At 47.2% G+C, this 17,063-nt stretch overlaps 1 protein-coding gene across 2 annotated transcripts in view; it reads left to right on the top strand.

Moving 5' to 3' along the window:
- The window catches only part of FXR1 (FMR1 autosomal homolog 1), a 135,676-nt gene that overhangs the window by 74,044 nt on the left and 44,569 nt on the right, over window positions 1-17,063 (top strand). For both annotated transcript variants that reach the window (XM_082249408.1, XM_082249409.1), the window contains exons 6-8: window positions 2,350-2,443; window positions 6,033-6,149; window positions 6,590-6,760. In XM_082249408.1, the coding sequence (XP_082105534.1) occupies window positions 2,350-2,443; window positions 6,033-6,149; window positions 6,590-6,760 (382 nt within the window). The remainder of the gene's footprint in view (window positions 1-2,349; window positions 2,444-6,032; window positions 6,150-6,589; window positions 6,761-17,063) is intronic.

The raw sequence follows: 17,063 nt of genomic DNA on the forward strand, positions 1-17,063 counted from the left end.
GAGTCTGGTGGGGGTTCCAGAGCAGAGAATGCAACAGAGATCCCTGGGGGTCTCCCCACCCCGCGATCCCCTCTCTGTAAGGGTCCTGGGATAGTGTGTCCCCCTCCCTGGTAGTCTGGACGGGTCAGTGTAGGAGACCCCTAGGTGTATGCCCTGCTGGTTGCAGTGTAGGTATAGTGCGGGGGGTCCTAGTGCAGAGACGAGTGCAGAGGACACAGCAGTGTCTCCCCTAAACGTGTGTGCTAACTATGAGGGGGGTCCCCTTGCAGAGGATTGTAGCATTGCAGACAGTGCAGGAAAGATCCTGGCAGCATGCTTCAGTGTGAGTCTCTTGGGGTTCATCTTCCCTACTTTTCGGTGGCTCCAATCTTGACCTTACTTCAACAGGGGGTTGAGCAGCACCTGGCCTTGAGTACGATCAAGGGCCAGATGTGGGCTTTGGCAGTCTTTTTCAATGACCATTGGCCACACTTTCCTTGGTGCGTACTTTTATCCAGGGAGTTTGACACTTTGCTCCTCTGGTGCAGTCTACATTGCTGCCTTGGGACCTCAATGTGATGCTTTCAGTCCTCCAGAAAACTCCTTTTAAAAATCTTAGGGAGGTTCCCCTGCTTACGTTATCCCAGAAGGTGGCCTTTTTGGTGGCAATAACTTCTGCGCGCAGGGTGTCGGAGCTAGCGGCGTTGGCTTGTCGTTCACATTACTTGGTGGTTCACAGAGATGAGATGGTTCTTCTCCCTTGTCCGTCGTTCCTTCCAAAGGTTGTCTCTGATTTTCATTGTGTTGCCTTCCATGTGTCCCAGGCCAAAACAGCCTAAGGAAATTGCCTTGCATTCCTTGGATGTGGTCTGGGCAATTAGGGTGTACCTGGCAGCTATGGAGTCTTTTAAGAAGTTAGACTCACTATTTGTGCTTACGGATGGACCTCAGAAGGGGTTGTCCGCTTTTGCTGCAACGATTTCCAGATGGATCAGACAGACGTGTGCTTCCAGTCTATTTCATTAAGGGTCAGGTTCCACCTTTCCCTGTTATGGCGCACTCTACTAGGGTGCTTGGTGCCTCCTGGGCCTTCCCTCGTCGGGCATCAGTGATGCAGGTTTGCAAGGCGGCTACCTGGTCATCTGTGCACACTTTTACAACAGTTTATAAAGTAGATGTGTTGGCATCTGTGGATGCTTCCTTTTGGCCGCAAGGTTTTACAGGCTGCTGTTTAGAGGACCCGGTCCTCTTGGAGGATGAATTTTTTTTCAGGTGAACTCCAGTTGTTCTCGGTTGAACTCCATGTTACCTGGTTGGCTATGATTTAGCCTTGGGGAATTTTTTTCTGCTGTTCCCACCCCTCATGTTTAACACTGCTTTGTGAAGTTCCAATGCTTAAGAAGATTAGGAGCAGTGTCCGTCAATGAACGATAAAGAAAATGGGATTTTTTTTTTTCCTACCCTAAAAAACATTTCTCTGATGTTCATTGACGGACACAGCACCCACCCCTCTGTGGAGTTAGATTTTCTTCTGACACTGCTTGTAACAAAACTGAGTGCCTATAGCTGAGTGGGAGTATACCCCCTGGGGACTGCTCATAGGCGTAGTCCAGCTTTTTTTCTACCTAGTGTCCTACTCCTGTATTGGGCAGTATAACCCAATAGTTAAGAAGATTAGGAGCTGTGTCTGTCAATGAACATCAGAGAAATGGATTTTACGGTAAGACACAAATCCCACAGTGTGCATGAATTCAAGCAGATCCTCATCTTTATTGATGTGGTTTGTAGCCAACATTACAGGAAGATTACCCAGGCATTCCCTAAAGTTGCCTTGAAGTCACATTGCCATATTCTTTTTTATGGACTATAGACTGAAGGACTGATGAATAAATGGTTGTAGAATGAATCGTCTGAGTTTTTATTTCTTTTGGGGAAATTTGCTTTGATATACTAGTGATTTTGGATTACAAGCACGTTTCTGGGACTAATTATGCTCGCAATCCAAGGTTTTACTGTACACTGCTACGAAAAGTTTTTGCAAACAGCCAGCGATACCTACTCTTTGCTCTCTGTAAATGCAAACTTGGTTTATAAAGTTTACATTTTGGTTACATCTTTAGCACTTCACTGTTGGTCCAATGTTTGGTGAGGTGTGGGAGGGAGCTAGGCAAACATCTCACTTTTGTATTGGCATATACTGTACATAAACATTTTCAGGAGCTCCTGTTAACTTTGACAATACCTGAATCTTGTGTAAGCAGGGATACCTGCACGAATATATTTTCACTGTAGTTCATATTCTTTACTTCAAGTATACTTTAAAGTTACATGTTTTCTTAAACATCCTTTGTTTTGTTTTATATTACACAGGTGTGCCAGTGAGACTGTGCATAAAGAATTCAAGAAAGCTGTAGGAGCATGCCGTGTGTATTTTAATGCAGAATCTAATCAATTAATTATCCTGGTAAGGATGCACATTATGCTTACACTGATCACTCACACGTACAGCTAAATTGTTTTATGCAGCCAGTATGTAAATGTAAAGTGGACATATACTTGAACATTAAATCTGTATTGTGAAAATTTACCTCAGGTATACTAAAGAAATGAAGTGATGTTTGGCAAAGTTGGGCTCTGGGCTCCCTCTTACAGCCCATCACATGACCATTGACCTGACATTACTGCTTTGGTCTCTGCTAAGGTAGCCTGAAGGAATGTCTGATTTGAGCTGGCCATTTGAAGGCTCTTCGTAAACGGTAGTCCTCTGTTGGCAGAGCCCATGTTTTATATAGTATTTTAAACCTTAAACCTAACATACCATCAAAGAACAACCCAAAATAAATTCTCCTGCTCCTGATGTTTGTTGCATGCACTCATAATAGGGCCCAGCCCCCCCCCCCGCTTAAAACATACACTGATTCTAAAGTGGAAAGTTACATTTTTATTTTTAAATCCAACCTAAAATACAGTGACCCCGATCTCTGACTTTGACACTGAACTAGATCAAGCCCTGATCTTAGCTATTGTATCTTTTATTATTTTTATTTTTATTTTTTTTAACACACACTTTGTATCTTTCTCCTTGCTAGAGGAGAAAAGTAATGTACCCTTTCCCTCCATTCAAGAGGAGAAAACTGCACAGTGGCCTATACAGTGACTGATCACTGTGATAGCTATTCGGAAGCAATAACTGTGATCAGGTGATCTTAAACTGAGCCTCCTTGTTACCATTATTGGTGTGAGTGCTCAGTGTCTGTACTGGTAGTGTTCTGCGCAGTGCATTATCAGCACAAACACAGTGGCCCATATATCCGACCCCACGGAAAAAGGTTCACTTCCATGGTGCCGCGTATGTGCATACGCTTAGTTGGAAGGGGTTACTCGGGTCCAATATTGGTGTAGAAGATTACATTTCCATTGTATGAGTTTCATTGAAATCTCCAATTCTGGCCTTTTTGCAAGTCTTCCAAACTACACATTACTCTTATGAAAGGCAAACGCAAAGAAAAAGTACTGTGTATTTTGGTGAGCACTTATTTTGAATTATTGCAGTTTACATTAAAGTGAATTTTTATATTTTGCAAGTATGCTGTTCTATGTCTGATTATTAAAGTAAATTAACAGATTTGTGCATTGGCCATTCAAGAGCTTTCAGTGTAGTGACTCCTCTCTCTGTGACATGAGATCAGCCACATAGGGAGTGCATTGTTTGTGTCAGCTGACTCGTAGTATGCAGTAGGGATGTAACGATATCGAAGATATCGCGATATCGTATCGTCGTGGTCGTCTCAATATAGTCGTGGTCATGTCTCGATATCGTCGTGGTTGGGTTACAATATTAAAAGGACAGGTGTCCGTCAAAAAGCAAGAGGAATAAACACAGTCCCGCGGAACAAATCATTGTTAACTACATAGACCAGAGTTTAAGGATTTTTTTTACTGTATTTTTTTTTTTTTTTTCAATGTAGATATTTTGATCTTTCTGATGAAAAACGTAAACATAAGCTAAATGATAGGTCAGTGTTTTTTTTTTAAAGGCTTTTTGACTGACTATTTTATTTAAGTTTAAGTTATGTTCCTAAATACCAGTTTTAAAAGGCTGCCTTTATTTGCCTTGCACATTTAAACCTGACTTAACTTGATCTTTGTTTGCACTTAAAGGGAATTGCCTATTGTTTGTTTACAATTGTTCTAGCTGCTTCTTAACTTGAACATTGCACAGAAGAATCAGTTATGCAACCAAATATTACTATACAGAATATCGATGTTCCTGACTACAACTTGCACTTTAAAAGCACTGTGTGATCAGTGTTTTATGTTGTCATGGATCCATAAATACAACAATAAATTGCCTGTTGACTGGCAAAAGCAGAATAAATGTCGGTATTTTTTCGCTATTATCATCACAAACACTATCATGAGCTATTTAACAATACGATGAGCTTTTCCACAATATCGCAATAAATATCGTACCGTGAGGTCAATATCGAAATTGTATCGTACCGTGAGATTTTGATATCGTTACATCCCTAGTATGCAGGATACTGCAGGAAAACACAACGGCTATATACGCTCCCAAGGTAGTAAGCAGGCTGAAATTCAATTAAACAAATTTTACCTGCTTATTGTACACATACAGTATCAATAAATTTTGAAAAAACATTAACATTTTTATACAATTCTTTGCATAAAGCTGTCGTTGACGTGTTTACACAATTGCACAGCCCCTAGGAAATTACTATAAGGCCCCATGCACACAGGGCGTTTTTGCAGCTGCTGTAAGGAGTGTCGGACATTTTTTTTTTTTTTGCAGCTTAAAAATGCCCATCCATGTTATTCTATGGCCTCATGCACACACAGTGCTTTTAGGAGCTCCAAGAAGCATAAGCGTTATTAAGCTGCAAAAAAAAAAAAAAAAAACCCAGGACCAGTGCGTTCTGGAGCTGCAACGTCAAGCTGTAAAAATGTCTGACGCTGCTAAAGGCTGAATAACGATGCTTAAGCCACGTTGTACATTTTTTTTATGTAAAAATCAATGGTTCCCTATGGGAGCCTATTGATTTGAAAGGAAGTCGCATAGCAAGTCTGATCAGGATAATCTGACTTGTGGTGCGACTTGCGCTCTGAGAATCTTGAGGGGGAACTCCATGCCAAAATGGGGGAAAAAACGGCGTGGGGGTCCCCACAGGTCCCAAATAGGCGGGAAAAAAAGGCCTGCCCCCCCAAAATCCATACCAGACCCTTATCCAAGTATGCAGGCCAGTAAAGGAGGGCGACGAGCGAGCAGCCCCACCCCCCCTGGACCATACCAGGCCACACGCCCTCAACATGGGTGCTTTGGGGCAGGTGGTCTGCGGGCAAGGGGCTTATCGGAATCTGGAAGCCCCCAGATCCCCTCCCTATGTGAATGGGTAAGGGGTACATTGTTCCCCCTACCCATTCACCCCATAAAAGGCAGTGTATGTAAATAACGACAGGAGACGTTTTTGAAAAGTTTATTAAAACTGTTCATCCGGTCTTCTCCACTCTGGCCTTCTCCCCTCCGCTCTTCTGGCCTTCTTCCTCTAGTCTTCTTTTTCCTCCGGTCCTCCTCCTCCGATGTCTCCGGTGATTATGCCGACTCCGGGTCTGCGCAGCTTGTTATATAGCCATTAGGGGCGTGGCCTCGTGGTGACATCACCAGGAGACCCCACCTCTTTGTCACAGATGTCATTTGTGACATAAAGGGGCAGGGTCTCCTGATCCGACTTGAGATGCCCATAGGGAACCATTGATTTTGAATGGAAGCCAAAAAAACGCTGCTAAAAGCAACGTGGCCAAAGGTGCAATAACGTCAATGGAAAAAGCTACTAAAAGCACGTTTTTACAGCTGCTTTTTCCTGGCATTAGAATTGGCTCTGCAGCTCGTTTTTTCTGACGCCCTGTGTGAATGGGGCCTAACTGGTTGCATGAACTTGCTGTTTTTTGTTATTTTCAGCTAACTTAAGACACACTTATGTGTTAAATGTGCTTCATTTTCTTTCTCACATTGAGTCTTTTGTATTTATTTAAAGTCTGCAAGTGAATCAACGGTGAAGCGGGTAAATATACTAAGTGACATGCACTTGCGCAGTATTCGCACAAAACTGATGCTTATGTCAAGAAATGAAGAAGCCACCAAACATTTAGAAGTAAGTTATGCCTTTGATATAGTACACTATGGTTTTCTCACTTTTCATCATTAGAGAAACATGTTTAATATTGTTCATGTTATTCATTGTTGTTCAATATTGGCATGATCACCAAACATTTATAGTTTTACATTTAAAGTGGATCTTCACCCTCTAAAGTTCACTCATCCTTACCTCCTCTACACGAGTAGTGCTGTGCTGTTGTGTTTTTTTTTTTTTTTTTTATTCTTTAACTTGATCCTCTGAGTAGCTGAACAAAGTTGGGTCCCCTGAGTATGTGAGTATCTAACCTGTACAGAAAATACCACCCCTTAGGCGAGTGTTCAAAAAAATAAATATGGACGGGGAAAGGTGAAGATCCACTTTAAGATGTCATCGGGTCACAGTGGGATTCATGTGTGCATTGTGTGTTGCTAAGCAACTTTTTTTATTGCTTCTAGTGTACGAAGCAACTTGCAGCTGCATTTCACGAAGAATTTGTTGTCCGAGAAGATTTAATGGGGCTGGCAATAGGTACACATGGAAACAACATCCAGCAAGCCAGGAAGGTTCCAGGTATCACAGCTATCGAGTTAGAAGAAGACAGTGGGACTTTCCGAATCTACGGTGAGGTTAGTATTGCCCTATTTTTTTGGTTCCTAATAATATCAGAACTGTTTTTACCATGGCATTAGGGGAAAATGTCAGACTGCTACTTTAAAGTGATTGATTTGTAAACTTTTTTTTTTTTAAAATAACAAACATGGCATACTTACCTTATCTGTGCAATGGTTTTACATAGAGCAGCCCAATCCTCCTCTGGGTGTCACCCGCTGGTGCTGCTGGCTCCCCCCTCCCCGCCGAATGCCCCCATAGCAAGTGCTATGTGGGTACTGATGCAAGCTTGATCACACACAGAGCATGTCTCAGCCCCGCTCTCAGCTCACTGCCTGTGATTAAAAGCGTCAGGAGACAATAGCTCTCCCTGCTGCCTCCATGTCCAGTGAGGAGAGAGCCGCCACTCTTGGGCACATTTCTTTTCGAGGTTAGGCACAGGCAAGTATAAGAGGGGCTGGAGGGAGGGAACTGCACACAGAAAATGCATTAACCACTTCTGGACCAGAAGGATTTGCCCCAGGCCATTTTTTGCGATTCGGCACTGCGTTACTTTAATGGAAACCCAAATACAATTGGTGTCTTTTTTTCCCCCACAAATAGAGCTTTCTTTTGGTGGTATTTGATCACCTCTGCGGTTTTTAGATTTTGCGCTATAAACGAAAAAAAGAGCTACCATTTTGAAAAAAAAATGCCATATCTTTCTGCTGTAAAACATTCCCAATAAAAAAATTTTAAATTAATTTTTTTTTTATCCGTTTAGGCCAATTTCTATTCTGCTACATATTTTTGGTAAAAAAAAATCCCAAAAAGTGTATTTTCTCTTTCGTCCTCTGACAGTCGCCGCCCACTCATACACTCTTCACCAATGGGTATTGACCTCTTATCCATAGGAGCAAGCTAGGCATAAGACTTGTTAGAAACAAAGCAATTTACATAGACACACCTGTAGGGGGCTGTCCCTCTGGTCCAATACCCCCCTGCTATCAGCATTCCCAACTCAGTTTGTCTTCGGCCTAGTTAGGAGTAAGATAGGCTATCCCTGTGCTGGGGCTACGGTCTCAGCCTTTTCTTCTGTCTTTATTACATAGCTTTTTATTTGTTCCTGCGCTTAGTTAGTCGGATCTTCGGAAGACTACAGCGTTTGCGGAGCTGGGAATCGGACTGGTTGTCCTGGTGTCCCAGGACAGAGAACCCTATGGAATCCCAACCTGCCATTGAGCATTTAGCAGGCTATGCGTACGCCCTGGCCTCGCAAATGACCTGTCCCTGTCCTCAGGGACAAAAGCCCGCGAGGTGACCACCTCGCTAGGACGCCTCAACTGCGGTTCCGTGCGTTGCTAGAGTCCTGTTTGGCTGACGGCACCCCCACCACCTGGGGTGGGAGGTTTCCCGTCGCAGAGAGGCGCCCACGCCATCATGAAACGGTGAGTACATTCTGTGCCTCTGTCTGGGGATGACAGTTGCTGTGTCTGTGCTCTCCCCTCATGTCTGTGTGTCTGGGGCCCGTATTCCTCCTGGTTCCTGCGGGGGCACTACCGCGTCCAGGGCGCTTTTGTGGGGGGTTGTGGGGGTCCCTAACCCTGTGGCACTATTACTGTGTTTTTTTTTTTTTTAATGTAGTACAGGCATGTGTGGGTGGCCCGCAGCGGTGAAAAACCGAGGGGCCGCCATTTTGGGTATGGGCGGCTGCTCTGGCTTCACTATGGGCACTTCAGCAGCCATTTTCTATTGTAGTGTATTGCGCCCTTCGTGCGCCATCGTGTGTGTGGCGGTTTGATTTATACATGTGTTCGGCGGCCATTTTCCCGGAGCTTCCCATTGATTTCTATGGGCAGCCATTTTTCTTTAGCCTGTGTCCTGTTTAGCCTCTAGCGGTGTGACATCACTTCCTTTCCTACATGTAGAAAGATCGTCAGCAAGCGTGGTAACACTTCTGGGGGTCCTTTATTGCTGTTTCTTGGGGAATATCTCTTGGCTATCAGTTTTCTTTCTACCTGTGGGGTATCTCAGTATAGTCCCTATTGCGGTACATTGCGGTGGGATCGCCGCTATTGCTATTTAAAGGGCATGCACCATAAAGCTTTTATGAAGTCTCAGGACAGCAAATTCCCCCCAGCTTTGGTGGATGATTCAGGTACATCTGAATCATCTGCGATTACTGCTGCCCTTGCAAAATTAGCGTCCAAGGGGGATCTATTGATGTCTGAACGGGATTCTAAAAAGAGGCTTAGGCTTTCGCTCTCCTCTGATTCAGAGTCTGATATGGTTGCCATAGACGGTGTACCCCCTGAAGGGTGTCAGTCCTCTCACTCGGAGGGGGAGACGGAAAATGAAGAGGGGGGTGATTCCCCCCCTGGGACGGCCAGAGAACGCGCTGCTATGTCTGCGCTTATTTCCGCTGTTAAAGATGCACTACATTTAGAGGATGAGCCCAACACCGCCGGGTAAGCGGTCTTCCTTTGGGACCCGTAGAAACCCAGAAGGCGGCACAGGTGTTTCCTTGTCCCGCTGAGTTTCACGAAACGGTGAACGAACAATGGCGCAATTTGTAGCGCCCTTTTGTGGTACCAAAACTGGTTAAACTCAGTTATCCCTTTGCGTCTCCTACGGAGTCGTGCTGGTCCGTGGCCCCTAAGGTGGATCACAGATTAAACAAGGCCACTCTTATGCCCACGGAGGATTCTCTGGTGTTCAGGGACCCTACGAATAGGCGGCTGGAATCTCTTGCTCGCCACTCCTATATGGTGGCGGGTTCCATGATGAAACCTGTTTTCGCCTCAGTGAAGGTCTCTCAGGCTGTGGCAGATTGGGCTAAGGTGCTCATACGCACCCTTGTGGCTGGCTGATTCCGCCCCTCCTACTACTTTGGAGATGGCGGACCAGATTATTCAGGCTGTTCTGTACCTGTGTGACGCGGCCTTGGATGAGGCCCCTTTAGCCGCACGACTTTCTGCTGTCGCGGTGATAACCCGTCGTTTGGTATGGCTAAAGAGCTGGTCGGCTGACAAGACTTCCAGGAAGACGGTGTCTGACATCCCTTATGCGGGGAATCGCCTTTTTGGGGACTCCCTGGACAAATTGGTTAAAGGAGTCACTGGGGGCAAAAGGACTCTGCTGCCCCAGAATCCCAAGGGTAAGTTTTTCCGCGGTAAGCGGGGCCCTTCCTTTAAACCAAATCAGGGGTCCTTTCGTGTCTTCAAGGCACAGGACAAGGGCAAATCCTTTAACCACTTTACCACCGGAGGATTTTGCTGTCTTCCGTCCAGGCCACTTTTTGCGATTCGGCGCTGTGCGACTTCAACTGACAATTGCGCGGTCGTGCGACGCCGTACCCAACGAAATTTACGTACTTTTTCCCACAAACAGAGCTTTCTTTTGGTGGTATTTGATCACCTGTGCGATTTTTACTTTTTGCGCTATAAACAAAAAAAGAGCGTTTATTTTGAAAAAATAACAATATTTTTAACATTTTTTTTATATGAAATTCCCCCCAAAAAAGATGTAAAAACCAATTTTTTAAAAAAATTTTGGCCAATTTGTTTTCTGCTACCTATGTTTGGTAAAAATAAATCGCAATAAGCGTATTTTGATTGGTTTGCGCAAAAGTTATTGCTTTTACTAACAAAGGGAAAGATTTCTGTCATTTTTTGGTGTTTTTTTTTAACGCGTAATGGCGGCGATCTGCAATTTTTTTTTTTTGTGGGACTGCGACATTGCGGCGGACAGATCGGACCCTTGACTGACATTTTTGACACTTTTGGGGGTACCAGTGACATTACTGCAGTAATCAGTGCTATATATATGCACTGTTACTGTAAAAATGACACTGGCAGGGAAGGGGTTAATTTTATTGGAGAGGGAGGGGTTAATGTATGCCTGGTGCTTACTGACGTGTAGGGGGGGAGGTGACTGAGTGAGTCATGGACAGATCGGATGTCCAGCTATGCTGAACAGTCCGATCTGTCACTCCCTGTCACTATGGAGATCCATCCGCTTGTGTTTACACAGGCGGGCGGATCTCCACACTAGATCCCCGGCGATCGGGGCAGAGCAGCGGCGAACGCCGCTGCTCCTCCCCTGGCCCGACTCCCGCTGTGAATGAAAACAGCGGGAGCAAGCCTCCGGCGGCGTGCAAGCGCCGCCCAGAAGGGGGAGTGTCTGACGACGTTAATACTACGTCGTCAGACGATAACGAGCCACTCTGCCGCAGTAGTATTACTGTGAGCGGACGTAAAGTGGTTAAAGGCCAGGGTGGCAACAGAAAGCCCTGGGCGGGCAAGCCAAAAGCCGGAAATGCGGGCGTGACGGGCCCGTAAACCTCAACCTGAAGGGATGCCCCCCACCTCAGGGGTGGGGGGACGTCTGCGCGGTTTTCTCGAACCTTGGCTGCTCCGGATTCCGGACAGGTGGGTTCAATAAATCATTCGATCAGGTTACAAGATCAAATTCCTTTCACGTCCAGCGGACAGATTCTTTCCCTCAAATCTTCATTTGACCCCCAGATCGTTTACAGGATCTTCAACGGGCGGTTCAGGATCTCCTCGCCCAGGGGGTAATCGTCCCGGTGCCTCATCGGGACAGATTTCTGAGGTTTTACTCAAATCTGTTCACTAGCCCAGAAAGGAGGGCAAGGTACGTCCGATTCTGGACTTGAAGGCTCTGAACCGCTTCGTGCGGGTTCAAAAATTCCGCATGGAATACCTCCGTTCGGTGGTAGTCTCCCTGAGCCCGGGAGATTTCCTGGCTTCCATCGACCTCAAGGATGCGTATTTACACATCCCCATATTCAAGGGTCATCAGAGGTACCTCCGATTCGCAATAGCGGAGGAACATTATCAGTTTGTGGCGTTGCCTTTCGGTCGCTTCAGCTCCGAGGGTTTTTACCAAAGTGCTGGCTCCTGTTCTGGCCCTGTTACGGGCACAGGGGATTGCGATCTTGGGATATCTGGACGATCTCCTGTTAAGATCGAGTGCCAGCCCGAGTCTGTTATGCGATCTGTCGACTACCGTTCAGATACTCCAGAAGTTTGGATGGAGCATCAACGTTCAGAAGTCAACCTTGTCTTCTTCTGTTCGACTCCCTTACTTGGGAATGGTCCTGGTCTCTGCCCATGCAAAGTCTTTCTGCCAGAGGACAAGCTCCGAACTCTACAGGACGAGGTCAGGTCTCTCTGGGACAATGAATCCTCATCACTCAGGACCTGCATGCGGTCCCTGGGGTTGATGGTATCGGCCTTCGAGGCAATACCATTTACACAGTTCCACACACAATCTCTTCAAGCGGAGATCCTGCCCAGATGGGACAGGCATCCTCAATCGTTGGAAAGGAGGATATCTTTGCGCCACCAAGTCAGAGAGTATCTTCTCTGGTGTCTCTGGCTCTGGCGGAGGGGAAATCCTTCCGCCTATTGTTGTGGACAGTGATCACCACGGACGCCAGCCTGTCGGGCTGGGGTGGCGTTCTGGGCATTCTGTCTGCCCAGGGCACTTGGTCGGAGGAGGAGTCCTCCTTGTCGATAAACGTCTTGGGACTGCGAGCGATCAGACTCTGCTTGCTCCGTTGGTTGGATCAGCTTCGGGGGCCGCCCTGTGCGGGTGCAGACGGACAACGCAACTGCGGTGGCTTACATCAATCACCAAGGGGGCACCAGGAGTGCCCGGGCGGCCCTGGAAGTGACCAAAATTCTGTCTTGGGCCGAGACGCACGTCCCGGCGATTTCGGCAGTTCACATTCCAGGTGTGGAGAATTGGCAGGCCGACCAGGGGGAGTGGTCCCTTCACCCGGAGGTGTTTCAGATGCTGTGTGCGCGATGGGGATCCCCGGACGTGGATCTGTTCGCATCCCGGCTAAACAAAAAGGTGGGAAGGTTCGTGGCAAGAACGCACGATCCTCTGGCGTTTTACAAACTACGGAACGATTTTTGGACTTTTTATTTATTTTTTTTATTAGTAATGGCGGCAATCTGCGATTTTTTTTTTTTTTTTTTTTTGCGACATTGTGGCGGACAGATCGGACCCCTAACTGACATTTTTGACACTTTTTGGGACCAGTGACACTAATACAGTAATCAGTGCTAAATAATATGCAAAAGATAAACAAAACCAGGCGCACATCCAACCTAGTGTATTATAGTTTTTATTAAAGGAAAGTTAATCAATATGAAATGCACTCACATGATACAGCAAGTACTGGACATATGAAGGTTCCTTTCCTCTGTATGGCCTCTTCAGATCCAGCACTGTACCCACTCAGTGTCCACTGAAAAGTGAAGTTCCCCTCAGGACAAGCGATCCGCTGCACCTCCGGCAGATCCCGCACTGGATCCACTCAATGTCCCCTGGAAAGTGAAGCTCCCCTCAGGACGAGTGATCCGCTGCACCTCCGGCGTCTCTGCCTAGTGCGCCTGCGCCTGACTCAGCTTGTCACCGCCGTGAATCCCGCACATGCGCACAGGGATCCAGGCAGAAGCCGATAACTATGGGGACGGAACAACTCCGACAGATGGTAGTGGAGGAAGAAGCCTCCCTCTTCAGGGCGTAAAGAGGGATGCTACGCCTCTGAAACATGTTGTCATAGCAACCAGTGCTGGGCCATAGTTTCCATTCTCCACTACCATCTGCCAGAGTTGTTCCGTCCCCATAGTTATCGGCTTCTGCCTGGATCCCTGTGTGCATGTGCGGGATTCACGGCGGGGACAGCGGAGTTGGGCGAATGCGCACTAGGCAGACACACCGGAGGTGCAGCGGATCGCCCATCCTGAGGGGAGCTTCACTTTCCAGGGGACATTGAGTGGGTCCAGTGCGGGATCTGCCGGAGGTCCAGCGGATTGCTCGTCCTGAGGGAAGCTTCACTTTCCAGGGGACATTGAGTGGGTCCAGTGCGGGATCTCGTCCTGAGGGGAGCTTCACTTTCCAGGGGACATTGAGTGGGTCCAGTGCGGGATCTGCCGGAGGTGCAGCGGATCGCTTGTCCTGAGGGGCGCTTCACTTTCCAGGGGACATGAGTGGGTCCAGTGCGGGATCTTGTCCTGAGGGGAGCTTCACATTCCAGGGGTGATTGAGTGGGTCCAGTGCGGGATCTGCCGGAGGTGCAGCGGAACAACTCTGGCAGATGGTAGTGGAGAATGGGAAACTATGGCCCAGCACTGGTTGCTATGACAACATGTTTCGGAGGCGTAGCCTCCCTCTTTACGCCCTGAAGAGGGAGGCTTCATCCTCCACTACCATCTGTCGGAGTTGTTCCGTCCCCATAGTTATCGGCTTCTGCCTGGATCCCTGTGCGCATGTGCGGGATTCACGGTGGTGACAGCTGAGTGCAGGCGCACTAGGCAGAGACGCCGGAGGTGCAGCGGATCACTCGTCCTGAGGGGAGCTTCACTTTCCAGGGGACATTGAGAGGATCCAGTGCGGGATCTGCCAGGGGTGCAGCGGATCGCTTGTCCTGAGGGGAACTTCACTTTCCAGTGGACACTGAGTGGGTACAGTGCTGGATCTGAAGAGGCCATACAGAGGAGAGGAACCTACATATATCCAGTACTTGCTGTACCATGTGAGTGCATTTCAGATTGATTAATTTTCCTTTAATAAAAACTATAATACACTAGGTTGGATGTGCGCCTGGTTTTGTTTCTCTTGCACAGTGTGGTCTTCCACCACCCAGTGGAGTTGACTGGAGCAGCAGCCAACCTACCTTTTTAATAGACTATGTTTTGGAAGGAAGACGCAAGCTACGTTTGGACTCGTATGATTGGCGCACAGATGGTGAATATCACATTCTGTGTATATTTTGTGTTCTAAATAATATGCACTGTTACTGTATAAATGACACTGGCCGGGGAGGGGTTACTACTGGGGTGATCAAAGGGGTTAAATGTGGACGATCGCGGGAGGGCAGTGTCATTTGCCGCTGCTCCTTCCCATGGTGCGCGGCTCGCAAGCGGTGCCGAAACCACATGCACTCCCGCTGTGTCTGAACACAGCAGGAGCGCGACTCCGGCGGCGCTTGCGCGCGTCCAAAACCACATGCACTCCAGTCACGTAGTACTACGTGACTGGATGCAGCCGAGCCTCCCTGCCGCAGTAAAAAGGCGGCGGGCGGTCGGCAAGTGGTTAAGGTAAAAAATCGCCTACCTTTACAACCACTTTGTAAATAAGCTCCAAATAAGCTTAGACAAAGGATACCAAGACCACATCCTCCCTTCACAATTAAAGTGTATCTACAGTGATCTCTCTCAAAATAATAGGGACTGAGAGGAAATATTGCCAGTGAGGGTTGATGCCTTCTTGGACACTTGATGGCAGAACATTTGCCTTCACCTCTTGTTCTGCTGACAACCAAAACATTTTGAGTTTCCCATCACGCTCTATCCCAATAATAAAGGTAGAAAGAGTTCTACAAGTCCTAAATCTTCCTTATCGATGTAATCCAAAATGTGAAAAACTATTGCCTATATGTACTTTAATGTTAAGTGCGTATAGTTGCCAGACCCAAATGTGACACCCTGCTTTTTTTAATACAGTATCAGTAATATCTAAAGCATGTAGAGTGCTATTTATAGCAACCATGTTCTCTAAAAAACAGGTATTTCTCTATCGTTCGACAGACGCAGCTCATCTTCATGACTCGTAGGGTTATGCTCCTCCTCCTAGGAATAGGCACTAGGCAGGAAAAGAACTTAACCACTCCTATGGGGGCTGTCCCTGCAGGCTTAACCCCTCAGACTCTATCATCAAACAGTTTTGTTCTGCCTAGTGTTGGGAATAGGACCTAACTCCCTACTGGGACTTCGGTCCTAGCTGTAACAGGGAAAGTTTTGTGATTTTTTTTTTTTTTTCTTTTTTTAACTAGTTAGTTCCTGAGGACCAAGATGCAGAGGAACTACAAGCAACAGCCGCTGCGGTTTCGCACTGGATCATCTAGATCCCTAAGGTCTCCCAGCCTAGCCATCGAGTGTGAGCAAGTTGTAGTCCAGAACTAGGCCTCGCCACATCAGTGCCCCGATGGATGGGGACGAGCCTGCTAGTGGACACTGTTGCTGGGACACATGGACCTGGAGCACGCTGAGTCGCAGCTTCCCCTTGGCTGACTGCACCCCCATCCCGGGTGGGAGGTGATTTGTTACGGAGTGGCGCCCACCTGATACCGTGGTATGGCGAGTAAAATTGTCCCCCCAAACACCCTTGGGGCGTGCGTGGGCCCCTCCCTGGAATGGACGGACCCTAGGGGTTCCCAGGCACCCTGGAGGAATGATCTGGTGTACCCTTTGGCATTCCCCTATCCTTAGCAGGTTTTATGTTTGGGGGGGGGGGGTTAATAATGCGGCTATTAAGTCGCCTATTTGAAGGGGGTGGGTCCCTGGTTAGGCAACTTTAGATGCCTATTGTTCTGGAGACCATATTGGGTGCCACGAGGGCTGCCATTTTGTTGTGGTTCATGATCTCTGTATTCCCATTCGTTTGCATGGGCAGCCATTTTCTTGAGGTCCGTGGGATGGACAGGCATGCCGCATGGCTTTATAATGATAGAGGCAGAGCTTCTTCCTCTTCCTGTGCAGACAGTTTCGTTTTTACACTGATCGGGCTGGATGCTTCTCTGTGATCTGGTAACGTTCCTAAGGTTCCCTGTGGGTTTTTCCTCTTCTGCTCTGCCATTATTACATAATCGAGGATTGTGAATCCGCAGTAATAGCGGTGGGACTGCGTTTTTTGCGATCTTAAAGGGACACAAAAAAAATTTTTATTTGAGCAATGGAGTCCCAGGATAAAAATTCACCTGCAGAGCCCTGGAAGCGGCTGCGGGACCCTCCGGTTCACAGTCGCAGCCAGAAATTGCAGTTTTTCACATTCGAATGGTGAAGAGGACCTGTCCTTATTAACCGCCACGCTGGAACGCACATTGGTGGAAGCTCTGATAGTTTCTGTGCGGGAAACCCTAAAATTGGCTGAACCTACAGCGTCAGATACGCAGGTGTCGTTTGGCTCCCTCAAATCCCGTAAATCGGGCAAGGTATTCCCTTGTCCAGAATTGTTTCATACTATTGTGGATGAACAATGGCGACGCCTTAAGCACATGTTGGTGGTGCCTCAGCCTTTTGCACACCGTTATCCTTTTGCGAAGGTGGTGCCCAATAGGTGGACTGTACCACCGAAAGTGGATTCTCTGGTGGCCAGGTTGAATAAAGCGACTCTGGTACCGGTGGAAGAGAGTCTCCAACCTTTCCAGATCCCGTGTATTGACGGGTGGAATCCTTGTCGCATTTACATATGGTAGCAGGTCACATGTTAAAGGCTACCTTTATGAATGTTTTAATAGCGCAG

The sequence above is a fragment of the Pelophylax lessonae genome, assembly GCF_965119305.1.
Source record: "Pelophylax lessonae genome assembly, chromosome: 3".
Classification (NCBI taxonomy): Eukaryota; Metazoa; Chordata; class Amphibia; order Anura; family Ranidae; genus Pelophylax; species Pelophylax lessonae.